This window comes from Lytechinus variegatus, chromosome 2 (genome assembly GCF_018143015.1).
Source record: "Lytechinus variegatus isolate NC3 chromosome 2, Lvar_3.0, whole genome shotgun sequence".
Taxonomy (NCBI): Eukaryota; Metazoa; Echinodermata; class Echinoidea; order Temnopleuroida; family Toxopneustidae; genus Lytechinus; species Lytechinus variegatus.
Window position 1 is genome coordinate 70,529,437 of NC_054741.1, and position 20,575 is coordinate 70,550,011.

The 20,575-nt window shown below is 34.4% G+C and overlaps 2 protein-coding genes across 8 annotated transcripts in view; one reads left to right on the plus strand and one right to left on the minus strand.

Moving 5' to 3' along the window:
* LOC121408865 (lysine-specific demethylase 2A-like) overlaps positions 1–11,179 on the plus strand; it is a 30,571-nt gene extending 19,392 nt beyond the window's left edge. For 4 of the 5 annotated variants that reach the window (XM_041600546.1, XM_041600548.1, XM_041600547.1 and 1 more), the window contains exons 12-17: positions 1,065–1,286; positions 1,853–2,110; positions 2,774–2,827; positions 3,171–3,233; positions 8,930–9,893; positions 10,487–11,179. In XM_041600546.1, the coding sequence (XP_041456480.1) occupies positions 1,065–1,286; positions 1,853–2,110; positions 2,774–2,827; positions 3,171–3,233; positions 8,930–9,893; positions 10,487–10,683 (1,758 nt within the window). In that variant the 3' untranslated portion in view covers positions 10,684–11,179. The remainder of the gene's footprint in view (positions 1–1,064; positions 1,287–1,852; positions 2,111–2,773; positions 2,828–3,170; positions 3,234–8,929; positions 9,894–10,486) is intronic. The other variant, XM_041600549.1, reaches the window with a different exon arrangement.
* Positions 11,180–13,339: 2,160 nt separating this feature from the next.
* LOC121408867 (3-methyl-2-oxobutanoate dehydrogenase [lipoamide] kinase, mitochondrial-like) overlaps positions 13,340–20,575 on the minus strand; it is a 49,005-nt gene continuing 41,769 nt past the window's right edge. For all 3 annotated transcript variants that reach the window (XM_041600553.1, XM_041600552.1, XM_041600554.1), the window contains one exon: positions 13,340–20,106. In XM_041600553.1, the coding sequence (XP_041456487.1) occupies positions 19,962–20,106 (145 nt within the window). In that variant the 3' untranslated portion in view covers positions 13,340–19,961. The remainder of the gene's footprint in view (positions 20,107–20,575) is intronic.

Genomic DNA, 20,575 nt, shown 5'->3' on the forward strand with positions numbered 1-20,575 from the left:
AGAAGCACATAGATTTCTTGTAAAATAAGTTGTAACTTTAATTACTGATTAGTGTACTTTTCTTTCTTTCTTGCAAGTTTCATCCTACTTCCCAAAATTGCATTGAGCCACCAACTGGCTCCCTTGACTTTTCTTCTGGTCTGGTCAACTGTATTTACATCAACATGTCCTAATTCAAAAATAAAGGTGTATATAGTTTGGATGTGAAGTTTTGGCTTTTATATGTAACATGAGTATTAGCTGTTTTGATTGACTTTATACAGTACTATAAATTTGAATTTGGTACTTGTATTAATGTTTGATTAGACTTGGTGACTTAAAAAACCCTTAATAAAGGTCTCACTTTGGTCTTCCATGAGGCTTTACATTCTTAATTAGAAAGTAGACTGTAATCATGAAAAGGATATGCTTAATAAGTGGGCCAAGTTTCAGGACAGTTAGATAATCCTTTCTGTGAGTACTAATCTACTTTAGTGCATTGTCTCATTCAACAGAGTGGTTGTATAGAGTGCAAACTTTAATTCCTTCTTTCTCAAAACAAACACTGTAGTACATGGCAGTACTCTTTAATTGGTTAGAACCATCTACTCTTGAATGGGTTAGAACCATCCAATGCCATTGACTTGTAAAGCTGACATTCTCCTCTATCACAATCAGTCCTTTAAATCATAGTGTGCATTTTTGTTGTTGTTGCGGTTGGGGTGCCTGGTAACATGGATACATGTCATTTTCAGTTACTACACTTTGCTCAAAAACGTTTGAAGTAATTCCTGCAGTTGTGCTCAAAAGTTAGTGAATCCCACCAGAAAATGAACACATTTAAAGTGTTTAAGTTCTGCCATGTTTCAAATGTTTTATTGTGAATCCAAGTGATAAAATATTACATTGTCTATAGTTTGTTTCTGTGGGGTCACTTGACATTGCAGTGTTGTTTTCTACATTCAACACTCAGCATTAAAGAGTGCATATTGTAGTGGGGTTTACTAACTTTTGAGCACAACTGTGTAATATTACCTATACAGACAGTGTAAAATAAAATAAACCCCCCTTTGTTTTTACTCCAGCCTCCTGTCAAACTAAAACCACTCCACTCTGGTGTAAAACGGGTGAAGAAGAAAAAGAAGAACAAGTCTCTGACGATGAATCGTAAGCGACGTACACGCTGCAAGAGCTGTGCCAACTGCACCAGGGCAGATTGTGGAGAGTGCAACTACTGTTTGGATATGAAGAAGTATGGAGGTCCTGGGAGAATGAAGCAATCCTGTATCAAGAGACAATGTTTGACAGTAAGTTGGTGTCTTACATATAGAGGCCAAAATTCTCATATAACACATTTGTCAAAGTTGGGGGCGCCATGGTCTGTTGGTTATGACTCTCGTCTTTTAATCTGAGGGACGTGGGTTCGATTCCCAGCCATGGCGTGTTTTCCTTCCGTAAGAAATTTATCCACATTGTGCTGCACTCAACCCAGGTGAGTTGAATGGGTATCTGGTAGGAAGAATTCCTCCAATGCCACTGCAGAACACCTGTAGGCAGCACGGTTATAGCAAGGATAATAATGATAATATCATTGTAATGCACAGTTGAGTATAAACATAAAGAAATTGCGCAATTTTAATGTACAATTATTATTACTATTAGTTGTATTTTGGGATTAATAATTTTGTAGTTAGTGTAAACTGATTTTGATTTTATGTCTCATACTTACCAAGGGTAGAGTTGGCAAGTGACTTGAAGATGGGAGTTGTTTATATTTCTGGTAGATAAGTGATTTATTGTATATTGTTTTTTTTGTCTGTGTATCATATTGCTATGCACTGTCTAATCATGAATGTGACCCTTTCTCATGAAGCCCATCCTACCAGGCAAGTCTAGCTGTTCAATATGCAAGCAAGAGGATTGCGACGCAGAAGGGAACACCACTCTCTTTGAGTGCTATGTCTGTCATGATATCACCCATCCTGCATGTGTGAAGGAGCAAGGATTTGAGGCAGAGGGTGTTATGAACGAGGAGCTGACAAACAGCTGGGAGTGCCCCAAGTGTGTGGAGGTAGAAGATGATGACGATGACGAGGAGGATGATGAGGATGAAGAGGAGTCTGGTCATGAGGTATGTTATAACCTTTAATAGCCAAGCATAGAATGCTTCATTTTTTTTCATATTGATTATGAGATGAGGATGTGAATCAACAACATTTTAAAAGTAACTTTTACTCCCATGAGGAATCTGCAACCAGCATACCCTAATCTCAATCTGATTGCCATATTTAATCCTGAGTTATCTCCACAAATTTCTGCCTCATCAAGTCTATCACGACCTTAACCCTTGAATATGTGGTAGACAGGTGACATTGTCAGAAGTAAATATTAAGGTAAAAAGGAAAAGATTACAATAAAAAATTATTTTTGTAAGAGGTAGTATGGCAATAGACTGATTGGCATTATAGGAGAAAACAATTCTTTGTTTTCCTGAAGGGACTTTTATTCAACTTTTACAACATAATTGAGATACAATTTGGTTATGACAGTTTCCGTTATAATGGTACTGATTCTTATAATCAAGATGTCTTTTTTTTATTCAAGCATAGTGATGATGGCAATGTCATTTTTAATATATAATTTATGATGTGTCAGTTGACAAATAATTCCCTCCATGCAGTAATATTCCTTGTTGGAAATATTTTTTGTGTGCCCCTCTCCTTTTTTGAGGAGAAACCCGTGAGTGCGTGTGCCCCTCTCCTAAGTTTTCTTGTTTGTATTTCCATTTTCTTAGTCTGATGGTAGTTCAGAGAAGTCAGCACCTGCAAGAGGCAGAAAAAGGAAAGCTGTAAGTATTTATTTTTGATATTGTTTCCTTCCCCCAAAATAACCAGTAAATTAAAAAAGGGGCGGGGGTTGAAAAAAAAACGATTGTCATTCTTTTCCCTAATAAAAAAAATGTTTCCTTATTTTTAAAGTGTTGGGTGCATACAACCTTCATCTGTACTGCCTGGGGGAGGGGTGATGTATTTGAAGTGAGATTAGCATTGGAGAAGGTTATGAAATTAGTATTTTGGAATTACAAGTAGAAATAAAAATGGTTAAACTTTTAATAGATATTGAAAGGGGAATTGGCATTGGATTGGAATTATTTAAAAACATTTTTTTTCAAATTCTCCATAAACTTTCAGGATAATGATGATGGGAGTCCTGATGCTGGCACACCCGGAAAGAGAGTGAGCCAACGAGGAAAGGTACCTAATAGGCTGTATCTCTGATAAACTCTTTAACAATTTAAATGTTTTGTGTGTGAATTTGTGTAAATTACATATTTTGTATGCCAATGAACTACTTGTACATATAAAGCAAAATCTTGATCTTGCTTTTATTTGTGAGAAAAAGAAACTCAGATTGCTGAGACAAGGCCATAAATAGATTCAATTTTTATTTTGGTACCTCTTCAATATGTGGTTGAAAGTCACTTTTGTTGTTGTTGAAAAGGTTGGCAAGATATGCCATGTGATCATTTTGTAGCCTTTCAATCATTTCAGTCACAAAAAAAATTCTGATTGGAAGGAAATTAAAACATCATAATGCAAACTGATGTTTATAAAAATGGGTGATAATGATTTTATTATTTTGCCAACTGACCACAGTTTCCATTATTGACATAATTCTTCTAACTTATTGATCAATTAATACTCTGCAATATTTAGCTTTCAATTTGCATTTGGCACAATCCTGCAGGCTTAGTACACACAGAGATCTTTTTTTAACATCACAAACCAATTTCATGGAATCCCTCCAAAATTTACATTTTAGATTTTTTTTCAATTTGAGGTATAAGAAGTATCCCTTATATTTGCTTTAAACCATGCAGCTTATGGAAGGGGCATTTAAAAAAATGTATTTTACACATGAAAGATTTCAATCCCCCTAACAGTATTCAAAATTTCAGTGTCATTCTTCCATTGTTTTTCATCATTTCATACATTGTATATTGTACATAATCTACTATCAGATTTATATAACTGCGCGTAATTGGATGAACTTTATTTTGTTAAGTATGTGCTAAGAAATATGATTGTGTTGTTCATTTAGTACTTGGTTAAAAACAAGGTCTATAAAAGTTAAACCTACATGTTTTTTTTTAGCGTGATGAGCAATTGAATTTATTCTTAATTGTTTTATATGAATCCAGCAGAGCTGCATAGCATTCAATATCTGTTATTCTGTTCTACAGATTTTTTGAGGGATATTATGCCCCAAAGTCACACCTTTGTATTTATTACATTTATTTGCTGTATTGCATTGAAGCACAATAAATTGTGCTTCCTGCATGGTCTATACATAAACCATCCCAGCATACAGCATTTTGCCAGTGCGAGTTACTGGCTAAATATTTACAAGCAATCACATTGCCATGTCCATTCAAATGACTTTTTGTCCTACACTATCTCACTTTGAGCTTCTCATAATGTGGTTGGCTGTTGCTGGCAGCACCTTTGCTTGCAACAGCAAGAACTTCTGAGATTGCTGCTTGTTACACCGCAAATCTTGCTCATATGCTGTCTGCTGTATTCAAGCATATACTTCGACTTGGTATGGTTGTATATTGATAATGCAGGGATACTAATTGATATGCAAAGGTTGACTGTAGCGTTCACGATAATGATTATGTCTACGCTAAACTTTTTCTTTTTAGTGAAAGGCTTTTTTAAAATGTGTTTACAGTCTGGCAAAGCAGCCAAAATTGTTTTGGAAATTTCCATCCATCGTGAGTGTTACTTAATGGCATATCCTTGGCTTGTTGAATGTAATACTGTTGACATGCTTATTCGCTAGTGTTGTCAATCATGCAGAGTGGGAAGAGTTTGAAGGCAAACAAACTTTATGTTATGCACTGTATATATTCCACATATTACCTCATATATAAAAGGACTATCTCTTTGCCTGAAACTTGGGTAAGAAATGTTGTATGATGGGACTATGAGGCCCAGTTCACAATATGTGATGCACTTGAACTAAGATCTGGAGAGCGTTTCATGAAAGGACTTGTCAGACGTTTTATCCGACAAGTCCCATTTTATCCGACAGTTACCATAGTAATATTGCTTATCAGCCAATCAAAATCAAGGAAAGATGTCAGATCTGACAACTTGTCAGACAAAAATGTTGATGAAACACTCCCCTGATTGCAACAAAATCACAGAGAGTGCTATCCTTTGACACACTGCAACTGCGACTCGATTGTTGCATAAGAATCACAGACTAAATCTCATACATTTGACATGTCAAATCTTCTGTGATTATGCAGTGATTTTGATAATTTCAGCCGATCAGATTTGTCTCAGAGGTTGCCATCATGACCAATTTCCAAAGATGGTGCAGCCAAGACAAGATGCACTGAAGTAAAAGAGGAGGCTCTGTTGATTTGGAGCGCATTGCAGAGCTGTTGCAATGTGCGGGCTGGCCTGTGATGTGTTTGGCAAAATGTTGCAATTGGATCTTAGTGCAATCACAGTAGTGGGATTTGGCTAGTCGTTACTGATATAACTACACACATTTCTTTTCACAATTCTATGGTCATCAATTATCATCCTCTTCTCATGACAGCTGAAGATATATGCCTGTAATTTTGATTTCATAAGTGTTATCTGTTGTACTAACTGCCAAATATACATTGTAAAATATGTTTAAAATAATTTGAGTTTTTCTCTCCAAGATGTGACAATGCAAGAAAAAAAAGAAGATGTTGTATGAGTGAGAAATTACATGTAAATATATAGGAAGTAGGGGTTTCATTCATGAACTCGACTCCTGATAACTTTATAAGATAACCAAAAAAAAAACCAGGATTTTTTTTCTCACGATGGATGTGATGTGGATTAAGGAAATAAGCATACCATCAAATATTTTTTTATTACTATGAATGTATTTGTTTCTTGTAACTAAGAAGATAAAAAACAGCAATTTTTCCTGTTACTTTCATTGTGTTTTCTTGTTGATTTATTTGGACATTTTGTTCTTGAAATCATAGTATTAAACACTAAAACTTGAAGAATTTCATATTTTTGCTCCTTTTTCAGACTAAATAAGAAATAAGGAAAAGACTTATATATTTGACATGCTATGAGCCAATCATTTTCTTTTTTACATTTATATTTTATGATTTTTGAAAGGCAAGAACATTTGATATTTAGTTGGTTGTTCAGTCTTGAGGCATCTGAAAGAAGGCTTTTTATTTCCAATTAATATACTTCTTGTTACATTCTATCTTTATTCTATGGGATATCACAAAGTTTTATCTGAAATGTATTAGTTTTTGGAAGTAAAAATCATACGAAATATTCAAAAAATTGAACCCAGGTTCAAATCTTCATAAGAGTTAGGAATCCTAAAATCATTTATAAAGTATTTCATTGTGATAAAGTCTCAATTTTCTTGTGTAATATTCTTTGTATCATGATATTCGAAGGAAATTTTATTGAGAATGTTATTCGTTGTTTTTAGTCACCGTCTTCTGTTTTCTGTACTTTGTTCTGAGTTTTTTCCTACTCACTTTGAAACCTCGACCTCAAACTCACCTTAACCATGGATTTAACCCCACAGTATTATGAACCCAAACTCTAAAGATCTCTAATGTTAATGATGAATGGTATGTGTATATGAAGAAAATAAGACACGAGCGATTGCCGCAGTAATGCTGCTTCAGTGATTCCATCAAATTTGTTTATGGTGGTAGATTCAGCCATTATTGAAAGGAAAATGAAAATTCCTAAGGTCAAAGTGCACTGTCTGAAGTTATCCCTTGACAAGAGAGGGTATTGGCTCGGGTAGTATTGTTGATACATTATAGAAGCCATTGTGAGCGTGAATGATATGCTCACAGTACATGTATATAGAAAATGAGGCTTGTCCGCTTCTTTTTGTACATACACATGATACCAGAGTACTATCTTTCTGCATTAAGTTCTCTTCATACTCTTTGAATCAATCTCTTTTGTTTGCTGTATACTCAGTTTGCAAATATGACATTGTGTTTTCTGACTTTTTTCATACTCAAATTGTTTCCCTAATTTCATGATCATATTTTGCATCAAAGAATTATGTTAAACATTGGGAATACCAGGTGGTATTTCATAACAATTATAACATTATAAGTAACAAATGACTTTGCATGACTGGTAGTCCTTTTTTGTGCTAAATCATATTCTCAAGCACTTGTATTCATACACTGAGCTATAGTTGAAATCTAATTTTCAGATTAAAATTCTTGTTGTAAAGAAGTTTGTTGTTCAACATGATTTGACTATATTTATAGTTCCATCATGCTAAAACGAAATAAAAAAAGGGTGTCTTATTTAGCACAGAAAGGATCACCAGTCGTGTGTAAATTTGTGCATATTAAACTTATTACCTGCTTTATGCTATGGACTGTGGTCTGTCATATCTGGTTATCACAGTGATATTTATGGATCTTCTTGTAATGACCACTCAAATTTGACAACATTTTCTCAATTTTTGATGTTTTTTGTACCCTAAAATTGTTATCCAGAGTGTTACCCACCAAATGTTTGAAAAATATCTTTTTATCTGTTTTTTTTTATTAGTTAAACAAGTGTTGTGCTGGTCTCAATGCTAGGCTCAACATTTCAGTGACCTGTAACATCAGTTTGGATGAGTGATTGCCTCTGTTCGAGTAGAATTAAGTTTCTAGGAGCAAAAATATGACCCCCCCCTTCCTTGGATATGGCAAAGGAATTCATGATTAACCAGCCAGATGCATTCCTTAAAAAGAGATGATTTTTGTTTGTTTTTATTGGTTTTCATTCTGATATTTTCTTGGCTCACATGTTTTATCAATTCGCCAAAAGAATTGAAAAAAATAAGGCACAAAAGCATACTTTTCTATGCAAACAAGTTATTGATACTGAGCATTTGGCATAGAAGCACCATTTTTTTTTTCGTTTCCACCTTGAAGAAAAAAGAACAGCATATTTGTAGCATAAAAATCATTTAAATGTGGTGTTGATGAAATCAACTTTGTGATAAAAAGCTTCTTGTACTATTGCATCCTATGCTCATGTTGTCTTTGAATTTTTTTTTTCTTTCCTGACATTTTGGAATTAAAATTTCTGTACATTGCACTGAAATAACTGTGGTATGTGTACTTTTTAAAAGGTAGTCAGCTGATATTTGGTTTGATATTGATCTGGGCAATACCACTGAGGAAATCTTTCATTTTTATCCCAATTCATCTTTTTTTAAAAAGTACAAAAAATCTGTCCCTTTATTTTTTTAAGAGACAGGAATAAAGTTACACAAAGACTACTGTATGACTTAGAGTTGCACTTAAATGTCTAGTTGTGTGCGGTGTAAAAGGCATGACCGCATTGGTCAGATCATGCACAGAGGACACTCACTACTATGTATTGATCAATAAGATCGCACGTTGCATATCATGTACTCGTCGGCATTTAGGTGCGACTCTTTAAAGTCATACTTAAATCTTTGTGAAACACTCCCCTTGTCTTCAGGTATGAGGACAGTACATGTAACTGTCCGTCAAGTTATTTTGGCAGTTCTCATTCAAGTCAGTAAAAAAGCATAGTATATTTGCAGCAGAACATGGAAATACCAGTGTTGACAGCAGAAGGAGCATTCACATGGAGCTTGAAGTCATTATATGCCTTGAACGCTACAGTATGATGCTACAATGGATAACAAGAGGGAAGATAAGATGGCAAAGTTGGAAGTTGGTGACATCGGAGAAAAAGAGGACCTGATCTTAATACTTTACAATGGTGGTGGTGGTAGACATATTCATCTGTAGAACAAGCAAAGAAAGATGTTTGTGAATGTTATGTGTTGCCTGCTTGTGCTGTCAAGTGAAGTTAAATGTATGAACCAACTGACATTCGCCTTCCTGTGGTTACATCTTCCGCAGGGACCTTCCATGGCATCAACGTCCACCTACCAAGGTACACTCCGGACAAGACTAAGGCATCGCGGAGGAAACACCCAGCAGCTGGCCAAGAAGAAGGTGCGCCAGGCTAAGTATCACATGCAGAAGTCATCACTCAAAGGGAAAGTAATGGCAAAGAGGCATACTTGGCAGCACAAGAAGAGACACCCTGGTAGGCCACCAAAACTTCAAGCTCAGGTTGAACCAAAACCAATCATCATGGAGAAGATACCAGCCTGTGCTGCTCCAAAGTTTGTTGTCCGACCGGCTCCTGCAAACCCTCCGGCTGAGTTTGTTCTTATGGCAGATGACACAAAGCATCCCATCCATCGGGATGACTGGATGACCATCTTCCAGTTTCTTGACAGACATGCTCTCAACGAATGCATGGCTGTCTGTAAGACATGGAACAGATGGTGCATTCATCCTTCACTCTGGAAGAAGATCAGTCTTGCCCGTGTATCTCCCCTCACAAAGTCTGCACTCTGTGGAATTGTCCGACGTCAACCGCTTTCGCTGAATCTTTCCTGGACAAACATCAGTGCCAAGCAACTGTCCTGGCTCCTCCCACGTCTCCCAAACCTCAAGGAACTGAGTCTTGGTGGGTCAACTTGGCCTGTTGTTTACAGCCTAGCCTCTGTAGCTTGCCCCTTCTTAACATCACTTGACCTACAGTGGGTGAGCGCCCTCAATGACTCTTCCCTCATGTCTCTACTCTCCCCTCCCAATGACCACAGACCAGGTTATTTTGATGAACGTTCTCGTCTCTCAAACATTGAGAGGTTATGCTTGTCCGGAGCAGACATCACTGATGCAACCATGTCAGCAATTGTTCAGTATGCACCACTTCTTGCTCACCTGGATGTTAGTTTCTGTGGTAACCTAACCGATGCTAGCATCAGGATTCTTCTTGATGAGAAGTCTCCAGTCAGAATGACTCTTAGAGGTAAAAATTCCTGATATGAGATATTGACATGAATATATAATTACACAAAAAAAAATTGATGATACTAAAATAATCTAAAGGCATTGTGTTTAAAAATTTAATTTGTCATTACAAATAGTTTAATTGAAGTTAGATAGGCAACTTTGTATTTTCAAAATTTTCAGAAATCTCTGTTCAAGCATCACTGCTAATTTGGTCATCATGTCAAAAAGGGTACATGTATATCATTGCTATTCTTGTTTCAGAGAAGAATTCTGAATGGAATATATTTTAAAACAAAATATTCAAATGAGCGCTAATGAAAAGTGGCGAGTAAAAACACTTTGGCTGCCGGTTTCTATATAATGAATTACAATTAAATGTTGTTCTTCTTGAGAATTTCTTGAAAACCTTCACTGGATCTCTCATTCAATTTATGTATGAATTGGCATATTTGATACTGTTACAGACGTTTTTTTTTTTCTTTATTTCTTATATGCCTGAGAATGAAATGTTTCTAGTTTATTATATCTATATTTGTGATAAGTATTTTATCATAATTGTTACTTAGCAACAAATCGAAATATGACTTTTGAATTTTTGTCTCACAACAGAGCTGAACATTGCCGGTTGCAGGAAAATGACACTATCTGTCTTTAGCCAACTAGAGTCTTGCCCAACTCTCAAGAAGCTCATCGTCCATTCCTGTCCCAACCTGGCCCAAGAAGCTTGCCTGAAATTCACTGAGCAGAAAGGAGTTGAGATGGTGACTAACAAACCAAGAAGAGTGTGCAGAACAAGTAGCCACTGATTTGGAGATTCCATGTCATTTGACTGTCGCTCCTATGGAAGATCTACACATTATTCCTAACCTTTAAACTAATCCTTACCCCAATGGTCACATTATCCTTGGGATGTTTCATAAAGCTCTTTGTAAGTTATAAACAACTGACAAAATGGCCCCTTTGATCCAGTCAAATATTGACATTTGTTCAATGCACTTGAAACTTAAATACTTGTTAAAGATAATATTAATCTGAAAAGATTTCATATCAATGTTAGCTAATGGGAATACAAATGAATAAGAATCAAATGTAGTACAAGAATGGTTCATTAGTCATGTATAAAGTTTTGTGTAACTTTTGATTGGTTTTATGAAACACCTCCCCCCCTGAACTTGATGTTATCACAACCTTCCCTAACCCAATGTCATCAAAGTAGGAGGAAGTGCCACAGGGCAAAATGTCTGATCGCTTGGGGAGTATTTTATGAAGAATTATACTTGCATCTGATTGGCTGAGACCTAGCTAGTCAATGAAAATAATTTGTAACACTGTCCATGAAACCCTTTCCTGATATTGCTACATACAGTGACTAGTATCAATTAAGGACGATTCAGTGCACTAGCTAGCACAATGACTTTCCTAGGTCACATGTACATCTATTTTTATGTATATAATGAATATGTGATTTGTAAAGTTCTGTAAAGACTTGTTTTGACATGGTGAGACAGAGCTCAGTATTTCAAAAGAGACCAGACATTCTAACCTATATTACCCTCCTTATGCTCATAAACCCACATACATTCAGTGGCAGATCCACAATTTGAAAATGGGGGGGGCGCAAAGAGCAATTTATAAAAACAGGGGCGCAGATGAAAATAAATATTCTTTTTTATTTATGTATGTCAAAATGTATATTCATTGAATGTTTCTCAAATATTGGAGGGAGGGAGGGGGAGGGGCTGTCTCTTGCACCCCCCTAGGAATGGTATCTCTTATTCCTGCAACATTCATTGTTGTATTGTCTCCCATTGACGCTGTACAAGAATTTTCTGAGCTTTCTTGTTGAGCTTTATTATACTTTATCTAACAATGCCTTCAATTAAACAAGTTGCATTAATTAATTAAACCAAATGATCATTTTTCCTGGGAGGAGGCAACTGCAAGAACAAAATATTTACCACTTCACCTAGGGAAACTTTGTTTTTTGCATCAAACTATTCCAGGGTTAACTTTGGCGATGAAACACTTGTGACGTGTCTCTTAGAATGTTTATATTGATAGTTTACCAAACAGTTTCATATACATGTCTTTTATACTAGATGTCATTGTTAGAATTGTTAAGTGGGTAATATATTTTCATATAGTAGTGGTTTCAGGTCCAATATATTAAGATATGACTATTTGGTTAAACAAAAATTGAGTAATAATTGATTTTTAATCTTTGTCTCAAATATCTCTGTATTCCAAGTAGTTTCCTGGTAATATGTTAATTTTATTTATGACTCCAAGGAAAATATTGATACAATTTATACAATAAATCATTTGAACAAATCATATCTACTTTATGAAAATCTACTTTAAAAAAATGTCATTGTTTCATTACATTTTGCCAAAGCCAAACAGATTTCTGTACATAAGAAATTTGACAATGACAGACTTGCCTGTATAATAAAACAGTGAGGTTCTGAATATCATAATCATTTAGACCAATTGTAATTCCTTACTGTGCAGGACACAACTGCATTATGATTGGAGGGGGGGGGGGGGGGGAATGTTGAATACTGAGTGCATATTGGCTCATAAAAGATGACAAAGTTTCAACACAGGTTGTAAACACTTTACTTTGCGAAATGTCAACTGTGTAAAACATCTCCTGAGAAGAGGAAATATGACTGAAACAATTCAATATTTCAAATCAGTGCTTCTCTTAGGTGGGCCGCAAGAAGTTCCTGAGAAAAAAAATAGAAGAAAAATTATAGTATATTTCACAGACCTGTCCGAACATGGTATGTCAGATAAGTCTATGTGGGTCAAACAAAACTAAAACACTCTTAGGTATCATGCATGTTGCAAAGCATGCACACCTATGATGGTTTTCGAATCTTAAATGTGAACTTCATGTGCATGCATTTTGTGTATGTAGTTGTCACCTATTTACCGGACATTTTTTTAATGCAGCTTTCATAAACTGTTTCAAATGTGCTTCAGAGCTTTGTGTTTAAATTTCATGAATCATTTTTCCATCAAAATGGACGTTTTCTTTAAATTGTGGTAGGTGGTCCTCAAAAAAAATCGGAGAGTCAAAGTGGTCCTTGAGTAAAAAAAAAGGTTGAGAAGCGCTGTTCTAAATAACTTTTGGCATACTACCTGTTTATTGATAATGTATATACCCTTGGTATATTTCAGCAGGATTGATTGCATAATGTAACTATTAGTTTAACTCTGTGTTCAGTTTGTATATATGTACTTGAAACTGGATTATTTCCAGCATGATTATGTTAATAAATTGTAAATGAAGTAAAAAGAAGCCAGTCAAAGTGTTAAAATTTGTCTTAACTGACAATATGTGCATATCGGACCATTAACTGAAGCATCAATATTTCACCCCATTACATCCCCACCTTCTCCTTCATGCAGCCATTTGATCCAATGCTAAAACAGAAACAGCATTTTCACACTATATCAGCCTTTTATGTACAAGCCTTTTAATATAATTACTCTCACATACATGTATATATGAAATAACAATATCACTTGCAGCTCATCATTGGTTTGGACCAAATAAAATGAAACAAAGAAGTATTGTATGATTATGCAATCTTTGTTTTCATTATTACTCATGACAAAAAAGGTATGGCAAACAAGTTATACAATTATGTGACTTTAACATTCAGCATAGTCAAGGAGACAAATAGCAAATGACTTGGTCTAACTTCTGAAGGTTTCTATGGCAGAGAAGAAGAGTGTAGTGGTTTCACAGTACACTATGTACTCTTTCATTGGCATATGTTGGTCCTGAAAAGGATCACCCAAACTCAATGTTTCAAACATTTGTTCTTGTTGCATTCTCCGGAAGACGACAAGAACACGACTGTACAAACATCAAGTTTGGGAAGTTTCAGCACCAACATATGCCAACAAAAGAATACATGGTGTACCATGAAATGACTTGGTCAAAACTATTCACAAATCTCTCAGATACACCCACATCCAAATGAAACGCATGTCCACTTGGGATGTCAACACATCTAGTTTGAAGATTAGTTTTGTATTACTACCCGTCATTTTAAAGCTGTAATACCTTTCACAATAGTACTTGATCGCTATTCCTGGATGCTTTACCTGTAATTACAACACACGCCACTCAAAGCTTGCATTACATAATGTTATCTCAAAGAGAATATTTGACTTGAATGCCTGTTAAGCTATGACGAGCAAAATATTTCTATGATAAAGCACTCTATGAAAAGGCCTAGAAAAGTAATAAGGTAGTATACAGTCCATACATTTTTTTTATTGCTGTCTTAATACTCAAAACATATATTACATGACACATCCTATACACCACAAGACATGTAACATTGTGATTCAGAGCAAGATTTAAAAACGGTACTACATGTTTTACAAAGCATGCAATACTGTAATTTTATGATTTCATAGAAAACTAGGAGAATAGTATATATCAAGTGCAGTTCTCAAAACCAAAGCCTACTATGGGCCTACTTGTGATTATTTATAATCACCATTTATACACTAAAGTTTTTGGAAAACATGGGGTATATATGGTTATATATGTTTATCCATTCAAATGTGGGATTAATTCTACATTTAATTTGAATAACGAATAACATAGCAAAGTGTTACCTTTGATATAACAAAACAAATATCTTCTGCATTCAACACATTTTGCTTTGGATATCATTTATGTTTTTTGTTGTTATCAGCAAAGATGAAAGAATTAATTCAAACAATAAAATCTTTGAACATGCTACATTTGAAAAAGTCTGTTTATACCTCCAAAATATTTCACAAATTAGATACATATGTAAAGAGATAGAAAATCACTATTCAGGCCATAAACATGTACTTAATATTTTCTATTGGCTTGATGCTGCGAGTACATGTATTACTATATAATGCCCGAAGCTCTTATATACCTTATCCAATATGTACAATATTTGGCATACTAGTAATATTTGTTTTTCAATACTAGTTTTCACTTTAAAATCACCATAAAATGCTATTTTACAATACATGAACTGTAGTAGCTGCTAGAGAAAGAAAGGAAAGAAAACCAACATGATACATGTTGCAATTATTCATGTCATTTAATGTTTAATGGTATAAAGCTGGGGTCTATTTCACAAGAACCATCATATCAAATTTGATGTTTCTTTTGGATGTCACACAAACATTAAAACTTGGGATAGTTTTGTGAAACTTGGACTAGGATGAATACCAGATAGCATGTAAACCCATTCTACTTTAAAATACATGCCCAACAAAATAAGGCCCTATTTCATTCCTTATAACAGGAATAAATCTACCTTTCATCCAAACCATTATTTTTCAATGAATCCAATTTTCACACGTTCATTATACAAGCTGCCTTTTAAGTCCACTCTTTCTCTATACGCAAAATACAAGAGTTGAAATGCTCAAAACACTCTCCAAAGTCCTGCATTTTACCTCATTGAATCCAGCATCATGCCATCCTAATATGGAAAGAAATCTTGCTTTTGCTTTACTCCACATCCTAAATACGAGAATACAAGTGCATTTCATATTCTGATATTGTTTTCACATAAATATTGTATCTTTGCACTTACAATACAATAGTATTATCTTTTCTTATATCTTCATTCAGGGTGCATGATGTCAGATGCACAAACGGCGCATATCTCTGTGCACAAGCTAATATGTATTTTGACATAAAATTATTCTCAAGTTTTTATGAAAATATAACAAGAATTACAAGAGGTTGGATTATTGTAATTCATCAAGAATAACTCGTTAACTGGATCCCGCAAGAACATCATGTTATGCAAGAGGAGACATTCCAAAGAGATGGATTTGCACACTTTTCAGCAATTTGAAGATGTGATTCAAGGTGATGAAAATACCCTTGTGTAAATAATGTGTTAAACATAGGTTTAAAGATAGAGAGGGCCTCACCACATCAAGCTTTAGTGATTGATTGTAGGGATGATTTTAGGCAAATTTAGACAGAACACTACTTGATTTTTCCCCTAAATTTGAAAACCAGGGTGTTGTCAATTCACATTTTTCCTGCTAAATGATTTAACGCCATTTCCATAATAAAGCACACTCATGCAAATGATTGACATTGAACGTACTGATTTCTCCCCAATGCTAATTTTGTACCATGTACTATAATTGCTTTATCATTAATTAACAGAACACATAGGTTGTTAATTACTATTTATATATATTTTTCAAAACTCAAAGGCATAACAGGATGTGTCTCTGAAAACATAAATTCCATGATAAAAATAAATGCCAATAATACTTGACAGTCTTAATCAGTTACATATCACTAGACCGCATGAAGAATAGAAAAGAAAAAACCTCTTAAGAGAAATAAATAATTTACTTCAGGCAAGGTGGCATAAACAATGAAAAACTTTGCGCAAAAGAATACAGATTTTTCTATAGTACTACTCTTTCTAGCTCATGAATGAATTAAGATGGGTGTGACTAAAATAAAATAAAACACAAGATCTTTAATACTCAGTTTCCATCAGACAGAAAGACAAAGAGAAAAGGTTATGCTCTTCTGCTAGGACTAGTCTAAGACTTTAAACTGATCATTCAAATGTTATAAAATCAAACCATGACAAGCATATTCCAAAAAAAATCACACCATTGTATCTTGTATGAGTATGGTTAAGCATGTAAAACTGAAATTTAAATTTACTAATAAAATGATATCTTAACAGTTCTAATATTTTTTTTTGCATAAGGAGAGGGGAAATCTTTGATAATGACCAATGACTCTCCTTTGGAAATAAATTAGTTAAAAGAAAGCTAAACCCATTGCACTACAAGGTGTATGTATGCATAGCAGTGTTAAATGAGAATATGTTGTGTGCACACAGGTAATATAGCCATCTATGAGTAAAAGCACACAGGTCTTGATTTTTAAAAAGTACTGAATATCTAGGTGGCATGAAAATCTAGACTAATTGTCTGATGAAGGATGAATTAAAATTAAACACTGTATTTCCTCCTGAATTAGACTTGTAAATTCCATGCCAGACATTTACATTTGTTTCTTCCAAAATAAAGTAAATTTCACTCTATTTATGGTGAAGGCCAGCCCTGAGGCCATATTTGCTGGCCTTGGTCAAAGTCTACAAAGTCCATGGAAGGCCAGTATCCTGTATCTGTACACCAGGCATCGGATCCATCCATGCTAATCAAGGATGTAGTTGGGACCGGCCTCGAGGCCACATTTTGCCAGCCATGGTCTCCGACTTGGCCCGGGTCACTTGTACAAAGTCTATTGGAGAAGATTTTCCCCATCTGCCTTGTGACTCCGGCAAAGTACCAGCCTGGACTACATACCTGATGCTAATGAGTGAAATACAATGACTTGGAGGGGAAAGAAAATTAATAACTAACACAAATATTCCCTTGTCTACATGCAACATGAAATATAAAACCAAAGTATTCAACAAATGAAACAAACACAAAATATAAAACAATATTCATTCAAAATAAATTCACTATCAGCAATATTTAGATGCATCAAGACCTAAAAAAAGACAAATGTAACAAATAAAGGCAAGATCTACATGTAAAGGCTAATTCAAAAATAGCACATCTCAGCATCATTTTGTGTTCAATGGGATATGAGGTACAAATTTTGTTTCCTCAGATTCAAGAGACATTTCATTTTATCCAGACTACAAAAATGTTGAGAACCAATCAAATTCTTCAAAGAATTTTAGTGGACATTTATGTTTGTTCCAAGATGCTAGGAAACACTCTCAACATTATAATTACGACCAACAATGTTTTTCATGAAATGCTCCTGTGCAGCACAAAAAGGGGCATTTGTATCACCATGGGTAAATTTGAAATTTAGCTTAGCTGAGCTGAGCCTTGCCATGTTTGAACTAGGTGCAATTGTATGAGATTTAAATAAAAAAAATCCTGTTTTCATATCTTTAAAAATAAGCTTTTGAGTAAAGGTAAATTTTATAAATGGTACAAATGAATAAATTATGATTAAAAACTTCCAGTATATCAGTTTATATGTCCCACCCATAAAATATGCTCTTTGTTTCAATATCAGGTAAGTTTATGATTCGCTCGATTGGAATACCTCTAATTATGATAATATTAATAACAATATTTCTATAAGTTAAGCATTCCACATAGTGGGCAATGTTTCATATGCCTTACAAATAAATCATTTAAACTGATGAATGCATTGATTGTTGAAATTTAGTTTTTAAGAAAAACATACAAGAGAACACATATTTCTAAAAATTCTCTGGTTCAGCCTATGTTCATTAAATTTAGTCACTGCAGCTACATCCGTGAACTGACCTCAGCATACATACAACTGTTCACCAAATATCCCAGAACATTTTGTTTCCAAGTCATATATGTACATATATTTTTTCTTTTACTTACACCAGATAATGGAACATGTTAATTGCTGAAGTGTAAGAAAGAAGCTTCATAGAACTTGGCATTGTAGATATAGTACTTGGCATTGTAGATCTCGAACATGAACCAAAACAATAACATTTGCAAGCAGGATCAATCTCTATGTTGATCGAGTTCTGCATCAGCCTTCATTTTGGTGACATGACACTAGTATGTTACTCACAAATTACCTCTTTGCCTACAGAGAATGCAATTATTTTTGCAATATCTCCTAAACATTTTAAGCTCTTAATATTAAGATAAAACAATAACATTTGATTTGCAAAGTAAAATCTTTACTGGTAAGAGTTACTTTTTAACCCTATTGAGATGCACACTTTGATTTTTTGTTTTATGCATACGGTACTAGCTTTACATCTTCTAGCACCAAATCCAAATATGGCAATATACATTACCTGAGCTCATTTAATATAACTTAGCTAAAATAATTTACGACAAGCTTATAACATATTCTCTTTTATACTTATACATAGATATATGCTCATGTACTTAAGCCCTTCTTTGCTGTCTGAAAAAAATAATGATCTTCATATAATTGAACGGAGAGATGAAAACAATGTCATATTAGTCTACATCAAACAAACCTTTAGAGCAATTTCTTACATACACTACAGGTTGATTATGACATAGTGATAATAAAACATACCTCAAAAGACAACCCATGAATGTACAAAAAGTTAAAACCATTAAATCAGCCTATTTTCACCATATTTTGATAAAACTTGACAACATAAATTCTTTGTCTAGCAAATATCTTGGTCACAAGAGACACATTGTCACAAATCAAGTTTCATTAAGTTTCTAGTTGAAAGATTTGGTGAAGAAAAAATTATTTAATGCAGCATAAGTCAATGGTAACATTGTAATGTCTAATGAGTTGTTAATGGGTAAATTGAAGGTCAGAACAACTACAGACAAAAATATTATCTAACATTTCAAAAGGGGTGTAAGCTAGTATTCTTGACAGGAAAATCAATCTTAAAGTTGACTTGGATCAACAAATGGTCAATTAAGTTCAAAGATCTAAAATGTGGCAATTTTCTTTGTTCTATGTCAATGACCATATTGACCATGCATGCTAAATTTGGGTAATTATCGTAATAGTAATGTCACCTATCAGTTTCATTTCAGAGACTTATTTTATTTCACTGTTTTACATTTTATCCTATCATAAGGTCATTTTGATGCATAGTAATCTACTGGAAATCATTTCAACAGGGTAAAAACAAACAGGTGAATGATAGATATGATTTTAAGAATACAGAAAGGAAGCTTTGAATATCCACTGGATTTACATATCTGCACAAACAAGATCAAATGTGATCTCAAACAGCAATTTTACAGCTTTTCTTTGGAAATGGTTTTCATCACATAAATAAATGTACCAGTGTACAATTTTCAGTCTTTGAATATAAAGCATCAATGGCCCTTTCTCTAATCATCTTTCTCACAAACACAAACTTCTGGTACTTGCATCTTTTTGGTATAAGACTAGCCAACAACCAGGGAATACTGGTACCACGAATTGACATGATGCCAAAGGGTCTGAATATTAAGATGTCATGGCTCTTTTTGATGATTTGGGAGCTTGATGATGCTGAAGTTAAATCCTAAAGCTTTCTTGTTTGCCATCGATGTGCCTCAATCTGAGGAAGACATCTGTTCCGATTCCTTGCATGGTCTCCAGTGATATTGATCCTCCTAGGTATTCTGCATATGCCTTTGATACTGGTAGTCCAAATCCAAATCTGAAGAGAATCACATAGAATATGGTAATTCTTATTAAACTGTGACTCATAATCTCCCTGTACATGACATTATATGCACTACTGCATATCAGGAAGAAAAACTTGTTGGTCACAGTCACTCTAGTTGCATTTTGCAAGAAAAAAAATCAAACAAGGGACAATTTTGGGTCCGGTGTTATTTTTATGCTTTATAAATGATATACCTAACAATATTTCATCCACTATTCGATTATACGCAGACGATTGTATAGTATACCGTCCTATTTTCACTGTTAATGATTGTAAAATATTGCAACACGATTTAGAAGTTTTAAGTAAATGGTCTGAAACTTGGAAGCTCGATTTTAATTTAACTAAGTGTAAAATTATGAAAATGTCACGAAAGCAACATGATATAACATATATGTACTCTATTAATGGACAGGAACTATTAGACGTTAAATCTGAAAAATATTTAGGTATCATAATA